At 45.6% G+C, this 15112-nt stretch overlaps 1 protein-coding gene across 2 annotated transcripts in view; it reads left to right on the top strand.

Annotated features, from left to right (window-relative positions):
• Nucleotides 1-231: 231 nt before the first annotated feature.
• Nucleotides 232-15112, top strand: part of LOC118360294 (semaphorin-3ab-like) — a 30345-nt gene continuing 15464 nt past the window's right edge. The window contains exons 1-6 of one of the 2 annotated variants that reach the window (XM_052482101.1): nt 232-717; nt 11087-11241; nt 12595-12657; nt 12846-12965; nt 14566-14659; nt 14842-14961. In XM_052482101.1, coding sequence (XP_052338061.1) covers nt 618-717; nt 11087-11241; nt 12595-12657; nt 12846-12965; nt 14566-14659; nt 14842-14961 — 652 coding nt within the window. In that variant the 5' untranslated portion in view covers nt 232-617. The remainder of the gene's footprint in view (nt 718-11086; nt 11242-12594; nt 12658-12845; nt 12966-14565; nt 14660-14841; nt 14962-15112) is intronic. The other variant, XM_052482100.1, reaches the window with a different exon arrangement.

Below are 15112 nucleotides of genomic sequence, written 5' to 3'. Positions count from 1 at the left end.
TAAAAGTATCTGGTTTTAAATGTACTTAAGTAAAGTGGTAGAAAAAGTAGTTTTATCATACTTAAAAGTAAAAAAGTAAATGCTATACATCAAAGGCCAACAAAAGGACTGTTTGATGCAGCAGAGTGAAAGTGACAAGAAAGCAAGAGGGGGTGTAGTGAGAGGGAGAGAAATAAGATGAAAGGCACACCACATAGCAGTTGTCTTATTCCCATTTAAAGTAGGTTTTCCTGCAGCAGTGAAAAAGAGAGAAGGAGTGTGTGTTTGTGTATGTAATTTGGGAACTCTTCCCCCGCCTCCTCTTTGCCTATACGGAGGAGAGGAGGACTCACTGACAGAGAGAGAGAGAGAGAGAGGGAGATCAGAGGAGACGAGAAGAGAAGAGAAGAGTACAGTGGGAGAGGAATCAACTCAACAAGGGGAGAAACCGAGACATAACAGAAAAGATACAACAGAGTGAGAGACGCATAAGACAAGTTACACGAAGAGAAGAGATGAGAGGAGACACATCTGATCAGTAGCTGTTTAGCTGAAGCCAAGTGGGAGTAGTGTGTTTTGTTGAACTAGATTTATCTAGGTATCTGCTCAGGACTTTGAGTGTGTGTGAGTGAGAGACCATGTGGCGGTTCGTGACCCTGGTCCTCCTAGCCCATCTGGGGAGCAGTCTGACGGCGGCATGGAGAGCCTCCCAGCCTCGCCTGCAGTTCACCCACTCAGGTAAGACAGAACCCCTCTCTCTCCCATTCACACCCTGCTGCCTCTTTATTAGTGTGCCTCACGTGCTGTATTTTTGTATAGCTCTCCACTCACTTGTGTTATCTATTTGAATGGTATCATCTAGTTCCTTCTATATCCCTATAACTGCTTCCCTCATACCATTACATAATAAAGGATCAGCTATGTTTGGAAGAGTATGGCAGTTTTGTGTGAAGATTTGTGTGTATGATTGACAAAGTGTGATTTTGTGTAAAGATGATGTGTGTTGTTGAGAGTGCATATTGTATATTGTAGACCAAAAATCTGTCTTTTAACAGATTTTTGGTCTGTGCTCAGTGAGTACGGATTGATATTTGAGCTGCTCCATCTACTCATATCTGATAATGCAACAATAATAAACCCCAGTTGGGAGTGATAGTCTAATCGTAATGGTCTGTACTCACACCATTAAAACACACCCAGACATCACACAGACTCTGTGAAGTATAAATAAGAATCAGATTCAAGGCTGAAAAGGACATGGCCTAGAAAGTACAAAAGGAAATTATGCAGGGAGGAAAGCTAGTATTTCAAAATACTCTCAGGTGGGAATTTTCTCATTAATTTAGTTTAGTCAGAGCTAAAGTGGCTCAACACAGAGAGAGGTTTTATTTTCTGCATTTTTGATCTGCTGTATTTCAGTGCTTCATCTGGCTGCTTTTGATGATGTGTACTGCCAGATGTGAATTGTGCTTAATACAAGGTGTTTCAAGGTGGTACTGTGGTCCTGTGCGTTAGAGGGAGAAAGAGTGTGTGTGATAAAGGAATTGCTGGGTGTCAGAGATGTGTGGGTGTGTGAATGTGTGCATCTGTGCGTCTTTGTCTGGGCGTACATGCATGCGTGTTTCAATCCGATGCAGACACCGACACACAGACAGTGACTCTCAGAGGGAGTACCATGTGCTGGTCATTTCCCTCCCTACCTCCGATGTACGTCTGATAGCCTGACTGCCTTTTCCTCTGCTCTTCACGGGTCAGGGGCGCCTGATTCCAGATCAGATCCTAGAAGACCACATGTGATGGAGCTGGTTTTTAACCCCACCATGGCTGATTACCCCATCAGCTTGGCTGCCTGGTCCCTCTCTCTCCAACCCTCCTAGCCTTAATGACTAAATTATCCCAGTTATTCAGTCAAACTTCACATCAGCCAGCCAGCCAACACTGGAGTTAGACTGCCTGCCACCCCACTTATAATGACTCAATTATCCCAGTCGCTTGTAGACTCTGGGCCTGATTTCCCAAATGATAAATGACAGCTGGAGATTGGGTTTGTGCCCCCCACACACAAAAGGGGCATTTTACTGCTGCAGATTCAGTAGAATATATAGTGGCACATACAAAAGGCTAATGAAGCAATCTCAGCGGTTAAGCCATGTGAAAACCGCACACAAGCGGGTTATAATAGAGTTGGGGTTTGATGATGCTTGCCGTGTCTGGTTTCCTTTACAGTTCACCTGCTGCTCTTGTGACCTGTGATGGTGTATTATTACCCGGTACAGTGATTGGAGAGGCGGCCATGTTTGAACGTTCATAATCATTTAGATTGATTCGCACACAACATACTGACATAGACTGAGAGTCATTTCATCATCTAGATGATGACACATTCTCCTTTCACCTGAGGGGAGAATTAGTACCCCTCTTCCTTGGTAGCACCCTTGACAACGGCAGACAGTGGTTTTGCAGCCTTGAACTAAAGGTGTGCGGTAATACTCAGACAAGGACTCAGGCAATCTGATTATGATTTATATATATTTATTCAGAAAGGTGAAAGGGCAAGGTGTCCACTTGTGCCTGGTTGAGTTGTGAAAGAATCCAGATGTCGGGGAGTGTGTGTTTGTCCGTTTCCCAGACATCTCCAGTCCTGCCTTTCTAATTGCACAGTAATTGGTGAAGTGATAACCCCATTTCCACAGGAAATGTGCCCCGGTTTCCTCATCTCTCTAGTGGCGCACCGAACTAAGTCTTCCTCCTGGGAACTGTGAGCCAGACAACTCAGCTAAGGGGCTCCCCATGTAGAGACACAGACAGCCTAACTCAGTCACACAAACACACAGACAGACAGACAGACACTCACACCCACACACACACTTTCTCACTTACGCACAGGGGTGGGGGAGGGTGGTGTCATAAAAATAAATATCATAAATACCAATAATTGTAGTAACCCTGTGTTTATAAACGTAGATATTGACTTTAACACTTCAGCATGGTTTTGTGGCACAGTGCAGAAGGTTGAGTGTTCACAGACCACAACGGATGAGCTCACTCTCCCTAACTGTGTCATTACACTACGATCAGAGCCGGCTGCAGACAACGATCAGCTAGGGGAAATCTGATTTTCAACATTTTGATGCTATACTGTATTTATAATTATATAAAATATATGCCAGGAATTGTCCAGGTCTCTGTGCCAATGCACCACACACAACCAATAAGAAATGCATAGCTGTATACCGATTCCTTTGAGCGCTTGTAATCATGGTTTGCGTTTTCAACACCACAATCAAGTGAAGCATGTCATCTATGTGGACGACTTGGGAGAATGATGATCGGCAGCAGAATGCGCTTCAGTATCAGAAGTAAAAATACAGCCAGACTGGCCTGCTACTGTGCCCTTCTATAATCTGTTCAGAGTCGATCCACAACTGATCCAAATGGAATGAAACACTCAAATAACAGGGCTTTTGCAAGAATTGGCAACTGCTGGACTAATTACTACACGCTAGATCATCTAGATGCAGGCAAAAGTGTGCACGGTGGTATTGAATATGTCACTGTCACCTCAACCTTTTCAACCTGTGTGCACCTACGTTGTAATCTTTAATTCATTGGCTAGGTTGTAGCAACCTCATGATGGGTATAAGGAACATTTGAGTATCATGTAGTAGCCTAAACCTATCTCTGTTATATTGAACTGGGTGAATGGAATATGAATGACAATCATCCAATATGCTGTAATAGAAATAAGTCCATGCTCATTAAAAAATAATAGTCCTCGTTCATCTTAAATGGCACTGGATCAGCTATACCATATTGCAGATAGAGTGTTGCTTACATCAATGTAATTCTGTAAATATTTACAGTACCAGTCCAAAGTATGGACACACCTACTCATTTAAGGGTTTTTCTTTATTTTTACTATTTTCTACATTGTGGAATAATAGTGAAGACATCAAAACTATGAAATAGAATCCCCCCAAATACAGGTGTGCCAAACTTGTAGCGTCATACCCAAGAAGACTCAAGGCTGAAATCGCTGCCAAAGGTGCTTCAACAAAGTACTGAGTAAAGGATCTGAATATTTACAGTACCAGTCAAAAGTTTGGACATACTTACTCATTCAAGGGTTTTTCTTTATTTGAACTATGTCCTACATTGTAGAATAAAACTATGAAATAACACATATGAAATCATGTAGTAACCAAAAAAAGTGTTAAACAAATCAAGATATATTTTAGATTTTAGATTCTTCAAAGTAGCCACTGCTTGCCTTGAAGACAGCTTGGCACACTCTTGGCATTCTTTCAACCAGCTTCATGAGGAATGCTTTTCCAACAGTCTTGAAGGAGTTCCCACATATGTTATTGATTGATTGACTATGACCTTTCAAAACACCCAGCACTCTTCAGCCATTCCTGAACCTGTAACCAAAAACAAGCTACATATGGACAGTATCAAAACAAATGATCTAATGATTCTGCCTCTTCACAGCAAAATCTGCAGAGCTGGGATGGTTGTATCCCCCATATATACAACATTCTATTGGTTGCAAGAATGTTATATAATCATTTAAATTGGAAAATTCTATGTTTTGAATCCGGCCTGACAGCTATTCCTCTATCTTGTGGACTTATATTGAAAATTGGTGCAGATTCGTATGATTTTTATGTGTGGTATGATTACTATAGTCTATTGCAGATCTGGACAAACAATCCACCTACCACTATTGTCACTATGAATAGATGAGTGTAGTACGTAAGATGTAAGATGTATAAATTGAAGGTAAAAGCAGAAGTGTTTATTAGTTTACTCCAATTGGGGGATCGGCGGAAGGGTTTGCGGGGAATAATAATAAAGGTATATTCTTTAAAAAAGTACGTATGTCTATATAGGTATGTGTATGTATATATGTGTATATGTATGCATGCGTGTATGGATATATATTTTTACCCCAAAAATATACGGGGGATTGGAAATGATGCAGACAATTACATTGATGGAACCAATATTCTTTCCACAATATTAAGCTGATCCACCCCTAAAAAAATAATAAATAAATAAAATATTTTTTTAAATACAAAGGTGTAGTACGTAAGGGAACTACCAAAACACCTTGATAGAGGAGGCGCATGCAAGTAGATGAGGAAAGTTGGCTATATGGGATACATTATATAGTCAAATCAGCAAAATGGAGAATGTAAATCAAGGAAAAAACACACTACCCTTCCCTGTGCACAATAAAAAACACACAACCCTCCCCAAAGCAAAAAAAAAGTTTGTCAACCCTCACCTATATTGGGCCAGCCCACCCCAGTAAATGTAGAACTGTCCCTCAGTACCAGTCTGAGGAAAAGAGCCAGCTGTCCAAAAAAAGACTCTAACCACAGTGTGTGTGTTTTCACGTTTGTCTCTGTGTGTGTCTGTAATTGCGCTTGTCTGTGTGTGTGTGTGCTTGTTGTGTGCGTGTCTGTGTCTCCTGATGCAGGAATGTTCTTAGCTGTGTCACACGCCATACATTTGCCCTAATCACATATACGCCCATCAGTGGCTCCCATGACTGAGGTTCTCTAATGTCAACTGGCTTGGGTCCTCCTGGTGCCAAGCTAACTCACGGTCACTCCCGTCCTCCTGGTGTCATGCTAACTCACGGTCACTCCCGTCCTCCTGGTGCCATGCTAACTCACGGTCACTCCCGTCCTCCTGGTGCCAAGCTAACTCACGGTCACTCCCGTCCTCCTGGTGCCAAGCTAACTCACGGTCACTCCCGTCCTCCTGGTGCCAAGCTAACTCACGGTCACTCCCGTCCTCCTGGTGCCAAGCTAACTCACGGTCACTCCCGTCCTTCTGGTGCCATGCTAACTCACGGTCACTCCCGTCCTCCTGGTGCCAAGCTAACTCACGGTCACTCCGTCCTCCTGGTGCCAAGCTAACTCACGGTCACTCCCGTCCTCCTGGTGCCAAGCTAACTCACGGTCACTCCCGTCCTCCTGGTGCCAAGCTAACTCACGGTCACTCCCGTCCTCCTGGTGCCATGCTAACTCACGGTCACTCCCGTCCTCCTGGTGCCATGCTAACTCACGGTCACTCCCGTCCTCCTGGTGCCAAGCTAACTCACGGTCACTCCCGTCCTCCTGGTGCCAAGCTAACTCACGGTCACTCCCGTCCTCCTGGTGCCAAGCTAACTCACGGTCACTCCCGTCCTCCTGGTGCCATGCTAACTCACGGTCACTCCCGTCCTCCTGGTGCCATGCTAACTCACGGTCACTCCCGTCCTCCTGGTGCCAAGCTAACTCACGGTCACTCCCGTCCTCCTGGTGCCATGCTAACTCACGGTCACTCCCGTCCTCCTGGTGCCAAGCTAACTCACGGTCACTCCCGTCCTCCTGGTGCCAAGCTAACTCACGGTCACTCCCGTCCTCCTGGTGCCATGCTAATTCACGGTCACTCCTGTCCTCCCGGTTACCTAGCTAACTCACGGTCACTCCCGTCCTCCTGGTGCCATGCTAACTCACGGTCACTCCCGTCCTCCTGGTGCCAAGCTAACTCACGGTCACTCCCGTCCTCCTGGTGCCAAGCTAACTCACGGTCACTCCCGTCCTCCTGGTGCCATGCTAACTCACGGTCACTCCCGTCCTCCTGGTGCCAAGCTAACTCACGGTCACTCCCGTCCTCCTGGTGCCATGCTAACTCACGGTCACTCCCGTCCTCCTGGTGCCATGCTAACTCACGGTCACTCCCGTCCTCCTGGTGCCAAGCTAACTCACGGTCACTCCCGTCCTCCTGGTGCCATGCTAACTCACGGTCACTCCCGTCCTCCTGGTGCCATGCTAACTCACGGTCACTCCCGTCCTCCTGGTGCCAAGCTAACTCACGGTCACTCCCGTCCTCCTGGTGCCATGCTAACTCACGGTCACTCCCGTCCTCCTGGTGCCAAGCTAACTCACGGTCACTCCCGTCCTCCTGGTGCCAAGCTAACTCACGGTCACTCCCGTCCTCCTGGTGCCATGCTAATTCACGGTCACTCCTGTCCTCCCGGTTACCTAGCTAACTCACGGTCACTCCCGTCCTCCTGGTGCCATGCTAACTCACGGTCACTCCCGTCCTCCTGGTGCCAAGCTAACTCACGGTCACTCCCGTCCTCCTGGTGCCAAGCTAACTCACGGTCACTCCCGTCCTCCTGGTGCCATGCTAACTCACGGTCACTCCCGTCCTCCTGGTGCCAAGCTAACTCACGGTCACTCCCGTCCTCCTGGTGCCATGCTAACTCACGGTCACTCCCGTCCTCCTGGTGCCATGCTAACTCACGGTCACTCCCGTCCTCCTGGTGCCATGCTAACTCACGGTCACTCCCGTCCTCCTGGTGCCAAGCTAACTCACGGTCACTCCCGTCCTCCTGGTGCCAAGATAACTCACGGTCACTCCCGTCCTCCTGGTGCCAAGCTAACTCACGGTCACTCCCGTCCTCCTGGGGCCAAGCTAACTCACGGTCACTTCCGTCCTCCTGGTGCCATGCTAACTCACGGTCACTCCCGTCCTCCTGGTGCCATGCTAACTCACGGTCACTCCCGTCCTCCTGGTGCCATGCTAACTCACGGTCACTCCCGTCCTCCTGGTGCCAAGCTAACTCACGGTCACTCCCGTCCTCCTGGTGCCAAGCTAACTCACGGTCACTCCCGTCCTTGCTGTCTCCTTCAGCTTGTCTGAGGATGTCTGCACTCTGCAGTAGAGGTCTTCACAGATCGAACCCGAATACCCAAGACCCGACCTACCACCAGAGCGGCTGATAGACCTGAATGGACCCAACCACGGCTCTGCATAGCTTATAGCATATTTATTTAATGCTAATAAGGTGAATTTATTGACTTATAGAAGGCCTAGCCAACATATAAATACATATTTCTTCATCAGAAGAGCAACTTGTGTAATGGTCCTGTGTGTAGCTGGTGTAGAGAGTCAGGCGCAGGACAGCAGATATGAGTAATCAACGTACTTTACTCAAAATATACAAAATACAAAGCAATACAGCGAGCCCACAATAACGGACCGATGTACAACAAACAATCACTCACAAACAAACATGGGGAACAGAGGGTTAAATAATAAACAAGTAATTGGGTGAGTGAAATCAGGTGTGTAAGACAAAGACAAAACAAATGGAAGGTAGAAGGTTGGTGACGTCGACCGCCAAACGCCGCCCGAACAAGGAGAGGGACCGACTTCGGAGGAAGTCGTGACAACTTTGCTGACTCTCTTGGGAGTCAGGTCCGCATCTAGGCCTGGTTGTCGTCGGGTCCATTTGGGTTCGGGTGTGATTGTCCTCCAGTCCTTTCGGGTCCAGGTCCAAAATGTTGGACCTGAGAAGACCTCTACTCTGCTGTCTTTACAAACACGTTGAGTCTAACCGGACTGAAAATACTGTACATGGCTGTTCTGAGTTTAGACACATTTAGAAGAAAAAAACCTGTTTGTGATCTCGGATTTTGACTAGTTTTGGGGGGATTTTTAACTAAGCCGACTGAATTTAACAATGTACCTTACATTAACAGTTGAGCAGTTAGCAAACTAGTGCATGAAGATAATGGACTTACTCCAGTAGATGTGAGTTTTGGTGTTAGCTGCCGAGGTCAGTCAGTGAAACACTGCCAGTACTAATCCCTCTGAGGGGCTGCTGGTGAGGGCAGGTCTGGAACCCCCACTGGGTCGACACGGTCATTGCTGTCAAGGCAAATGCCCCAGAGGAAGGATCGGCCCAGTGGTGTGGGTGGGTGCAGCTGGTGTGTTGGGAGTAAGTCAGGAGAGTGGCAGTAAGAATGTGCCTGTCTGTGTGTGTCTGTGTGTGTGGTGTGCGTGTATGTGTGTGTGAGTGTATGTGTGATGTGTGTTGGTGTGGAGACTACATGTCAGTTTCTATAAGGGGGATTTGTGCTTGGAAGAGGCAGAAATGTGTTTTCTGTCACCCTGAATAAGAAGTATTCATCATATACTCAGAATGATAGGTGCTCTGGCCATTGGTTCTATAGTCCAGTGTGTGTGTATAAGTATGCAGTATATACATACACTGAGTGTACAAAACATTAAGGACACCTGCTCTTTCCATGACAGATTGACCAGGTGAATCCAGGTGAAAGCTATGATCCCTTATTGATGTCACTTGTTAAATCCACTTCAATCCGTGTAGATGAAGGAGAGCATATGTTTAAGCCTTGAGACAGTTGAGACATGGATTGTGTCTGTGTGCCATTCAGAGGGTGAATGGGCAAGACAAAAGATTGAAGTGCCTTTGAACGGGATATGGTAGTTGGTGTCAGGCGCACTGGTTTGTGTCAAGAACTGCAACCCTGCTGGGTTTTTCATGCTCAGCAGTTTCCAGTGTGTATCAAGAATGGTGTACCACCCAAAGGACATCCAGCCAACTTGACACAACTGTTGGAAGCATAGGCAACAACATGGGCCAGAATCCCTGTGGAACGCTTTCGATACCTTGTAGAGTCCATGCCCTAACGAATTGAGTCTGGAAGGAGTTCTTAACGCTTTGTACACTCAGTGTACAGTATACACTCAATGACCAGTTTATTAGGAACACCACACTGTTCACGAACATGGTTTGCTCCTACAGACAGCGAGTCACAGTCGTGGCTTGCTATATAAAGCAGGCAGACAGGCATGGAGGCATTCAGTTACTGTTAGAAAACCCAGCCAGTCAGCGGCAGTGCTGTGGTAGGCAACAGCTCGTTGATGAAGAATGGCAAGAATTGTACAAGCCAACAGGTGGGCCACAAACTGGCAAATAAGATGGTTATACTCTTATCAAGGAATTTGATGGTGATATTTGGGACGTGTAACTCAACAAGTTTGCCAACAACCAAGAGTGTGTGTGTGCCAGTTTGTCAATCTTACTCTCAGTCCTCCCGATATCTTTAAAATAAATCTTTGCTACCTCTTTCGCCCAAAAAATGAAACTGATTCAATGAACTCCAAATGGCACTTTATTTTATTTTTGTATTTTCCCTCAATAACAGGCCGTCTGCTCCAAATTAACTCTCCATTTGATTTTTTTTTCTCTTTCATGCCTTTTCCCCATCGATTTATCCTCTTCTCATCTCTGTGTCGTTTCTTCCACACTCGTCATGTCTCATTTCTCAGTCTGTCAGTTTCATCACAATGCCATCAGTCTAATCTCACTGTTCCAGTTTTACCACCAGACAATGTCTGTCATTAAGTCTCCATCTTCTCCAAACCCTCCTCCTTCTATCTTCTATCAAACACATGCGAGCTAAGCTTGAGCTAGGCTTTCCTAAAGGGAAACAGATACTTCTATGTGTGAGGACAGTTAGACGAATGTAAACGAATCCATCCTCAAAATTCCTTCCTATGTGATCTCAAAGCTTATAGACATCTGCTGTATGTTAGTGTAGATCAGTTTGTGTGGGAGATGTGTGGTTTCACAATAAGAGTAGACTGATAGAAGTGGCGATTGTCATTCTCTGCTAATCGCTACTCTTAGCTATCCAGCTATCGGATCTATCTTGTACAGCCTCTATCATAGCTGTCATTGTATCCCTGTTGTAATCACCCACTATCGTCTTATCTGTCTGGAGATGTACTAGTTACTTTTCTCTGACGGACTTGGACTTTGACTTTGCCCGATAAGAGTGCTTGAGAAATGAATTGATGAATGTGTGATAGACACTGTGGGACAGGGTTTGTGCTGTGTCATATTATGTCTGTTTGTGGAATGGAGTTGGACTTATGCAGAGTCCTAGCCACAGAGTACTACAACTCATATGATTGATGGATGCAGCCTAGTACCATTCAATAGCTGGTCTTTGGTGTATCATCTGAGATATTATAGCTGGTGTGTGACTATGTGTTTTTGATCTCTGCCTTTCTATCTGTATATTGTAAACTGTCAATAAATTGTTTGTCCATGCTGTCAAGTTGTATTCGTCATTAGATTACAGATGCAGTATAAATGTAATATTTGATTTTGTACCATATTGTGACTGTACCCTCATGTCTCTCTGCTGTACCGTGTCCATATTAGGACATCCTCAGTACTGTGCTTCTGATTGTTGTATTAATCGCTGGATTTCTCTCTCTCTTTCAGAGCTGGTCCAGAATGGCCGTCTCCTGTCCCTGCCCCTGGCGGCGGGGGACATGCACTCTCTGCTGCCAGACGAAGATGGTCGCCGGCTCTACGTGGCCATGAAGGACAATCTGCTGTCCACAAGCCTGGACGACATCACACAGAACCCACACATGGTCAGACTGCCTGGCTCTCTATAGGCTTCTTTCACATAGGGGCTTTTCACACTACAGAGCCCAACTGAGCCTAACCTAACCAAGCTGCACTGAGCTGGCCTAGTGACACATCCACCATAGTTGTTGGAACTTATTTGAAAAAGACAATGTGAAAAGCGATTATCCAAACCACAGTATGGCTCTGGCCTGCATGATAGTGTGAAAAGGGTAATAGATTCAATATAATCACATTAACACATTCATTCATACAGGACAGCTACACTCACCAGTAAGGAAAACTAAGGAAAACCATAACTCAGAAAACCTTGTGAGAGAAGGGGTTGGATGACTGTCACAGTCAGGGTGTGTTGTCCAGTGTGTATGGCTAATGCAATGTAAGGGATAATTTAGCCCAATTTGATGGTAATGAGAATATGGATGGTGAAGCCATCTCCAGCTGTCCAGGGTCCCTTCCTCTTTCCATCAAGCCCCCTGTGTCTCTCAACCAACCACTCTCTTTCAGACCAACATTCATTCTAATACCCACAGATCCACACACACACTCTGTCCACCTCTCTACTGTATGTAACCATGTCCACTACCAGTCATATCCTAATTTCTCTCCTTTTCCACTTCCTCTCAGACTCTCATTCTAATACACACAGACACACATTTATACAGGAAGGTTCTCATAGAGTAGCACGTAGTGTATAAGTGAAGGTTTCATTCAGCCCTGTTCCCATTTCTGCCTGGCAGGAGCTTGACTGGAGCCATGAGCCCTCTAATAAAGCTATCCTCTGATCAACCAACCCCTGAGGCATTCCTATTGCCTGAGTCCCTCACCACCAGCCCACATCACTCACACTGACAGAAGAACTGTGTGTGTGTGATCACTCTCTCCAACATTCTATTTGTCCATGTCCACTACCAATCATATCCTCCTTTAATTAGATTTTTTCTCCCTACCACATTCAAACCCCCAGTTCCTTTTCGGTATATTACTAATTGAATTGCATGTTGTACAGGGATTAGTGTAGTTTCTATGCATTTCCATGTCTTTGTCCATGTGACGGAGCATAGAAGCATATTTTAAGCTGCCAATGTATAAAACTCCCATCCAAGAAATGTTATTTGTCACAGATGGTTGATTTATATAAGGTTGTTTTCCACAGTGAGAAACATGGTGGTCTCTGATTCTACTCCTCCCTCTGGTATTCACTGATAATGAAAACATCTTTATCTTATCACATGATCTCTGCTACGGCCCCTAAATGACTAACTCAGTGAACATGCTATGGAGGTTAGTCATCTAAGGTGGCATCATACCGGCTAATCATGGTAGCATGACATTTATACTGGCACTTCCTCTTTCAGCTCTACTGGCCAGCAAGTCCAGACCGGGTCCAAGAGTGTTTGATGGCTGGAAAGGACCGGGAGGTGAGTGGTTATGGTGCACACGCACGCGCACGCACACACACACACACACACACACACACACACACACACACACACACACACACACACACACACACACACACACACACACACACACACACACACACACACACACACACACACACACACACACACACACACACTGTGCTAACTTCTAGTCTCCCCTACAGTTGGAGTGTGCTAACTTCCTGCGGGTGCTACAGCCCTACAACCAGACCCACCTATATGTGTGTGGAACGGGAGCCTTCAACCCTCGCTGTGCCTTCATCCCCACCAATATCTTCCTCCAGGTAAAATCACACGCTCGCGTGCTCACTCACACAGACACACACAAACGCACACACACACACACATACACACACACACACACACACACACACACACACACACACACACACACACACACACACACACACACACACACACACACACACACACACACACACACACACACACACACACACACACATGCGCACCCGGAGTGGTTTGAGAAACACACTCTATTGATGATCTCAAGCTTTCCCTCTCTGTCCCTCTACATCTGTCCTATAGCAATAAATCCTATATCCGTGTGTTTTATCTGACTATAGGTCTAGCTGTCTACCCCTATAGCTGCGCTATCTGTTGGTATACCTATGTGTACTGTACTGTGTACCCCTATACCCTGATACCAGCCTGTCCTATCTGTCTCTGTGTGTTTACCACATGTCTTAACAATGCTTAGCTAAACTCCCTCCCTCCCTCTTCCTCTTTCTCGCTGTCTTCTTTCACACACTATTTTCCCACCCTACTCTGGTCCCCAGTGTGTTGGTGTCTGTGTTTCTGAGAGAAAGTACTAAACCCATTAAAGGTGTGTGTGTTATTCTGAGAGAAGGTACTAAACCCATTAAAGGTGTCTGTGTTTCTGAGAGATGGTACTAAACCCATTAAAGGTGTCTGTGTTTCTGAGAGATGGTACTTAACCCATTAAAGGTGTCTGTGTTTCTGAAAGAAGGTACTAAACCCATTAAAGGTGTCTGTGTTTCTGAGAGATGGTACTAAATCCATTAAAGGTGTCTGTGTTTCTGAGAGACGGTACTAAACCCATTAAAGGTATCTGTGTTTCTGAGAGATGGTACTAAACCCATTAAAGGTATCTGTGTTTCTGAGAGATGGTACTAAACCCATTAAAGGTGTCTGTGTTTCTGAGAGATGGTACTAAATCCATTAAAGGTGTCTGTGTTTCTGAGAGATGGTACTTAACCCATTAAAGGTATCTGTGTTTCTGAGAGATGGTACTAAACCCATTAAAGGTGTCTGTGTTTCTGAGAGATGGTACTAAATCCATTAAAGGTATCTGTGTTTCTGAGAGATGGTACTAAACCCATTAAAGGTGTCTGTGTTTCTGAGAGATGGTACTAAACCCATTAAAGGTATCTGTGTTTCTGAGAGATGGTACTAAACCCATTAAAGGTGTCTGTGTTTCTGAGAGATGGTACTAAATCCATTAAAGGTGTCTGTGTTTCTGAGAGATGGTACTAAATCCATTAAAGGTGTCTGTGTTTCTGAGAGATGGTACTAAACCCATTAAAGGGGCTCAGGAACACGAGGGGAGGCTGTGCTGTGAGCGGCAGGGCTGCCTCCCTCGCATTGCATTTTACAAAATGTTCACCCAAATATTTACAGCCCTTACTACCTCATTAATCTATACAAGTCTGGGAAAGTTTCACAGGTGTACTGTACATTAGTCATGTGGCAGTGTGTGTGTGTGCATGTGTGTGTGCATGTGTGCGTGTGTGTGTGTGTGTGTGTGCGTGTGCGTGTGCGTGTGCGTGTGCGTGTGCGTGCGCGTGTGTGCGTGCATGTACACGTTGTGTATAATGTGTTTATTAAATTATGTTTATTTGGCAGTCGGGGCGACAAACTCTGTCATTTGGAGAGACTGAATGTGGGAAGGGAAAGTGTCCATACGATCCACACCAGAAAACAGCCACAGCCATTATTGGTAAGACCATGACAGTACGTGTGAGAATATGTCTTGTGTGTGAGTAAGTGCACACTAATAAAATAACCTGTTTGCTGTCCTTGTAGGTGGATGTTGATGATAATGTGTGTATATATGTGCTTTTCCATAGGGTAGGCCTATATAGTATGGTGGATAATGTGTTTGTCTGTATTCATGTACAGATGGCGAGCTGTACGCTGGGATCTCTTCCGACTTCATGAGTCGAGACTCGGCCTTCTTCCGCAACCTGGGCAGTCGTCATGTGATCCGCACCGAGCAGTACGACTCCACCTGGCTTCAGGGTAAGGAACTTGGTCTCAGCGTTCTAGGATTCTGTAGGGACCTCTCTATAGGCATGACCAAACAATAACAACTAAATCATTTGTCTTCATTCTCTCTTTCACTCTTACTCATCGCAACATTTTCCTTTCATTCTCTGTCATTTGTTTTCTT

Source organism: Oncorhynchus keta, chromosome 27, assembly GCF_023373465.1.
Source record: "Oncorhynchus keta strain PuntledgeMale-10-30-2019 chromosome 27, Oket_V2, whole genome shotgun sequence".
Taxonomy (NCBI): Eukaryota; Metazoa; Chordata; class Actinopteri; order Salmoniformes; family Salmonidae; genus Oncorhynchus; species Oncorhynchus keta.
Note: the sequence above shows the minus strand (reverse complement) of the source record. Positions and strands in the feature narration are given on the sequence as shown.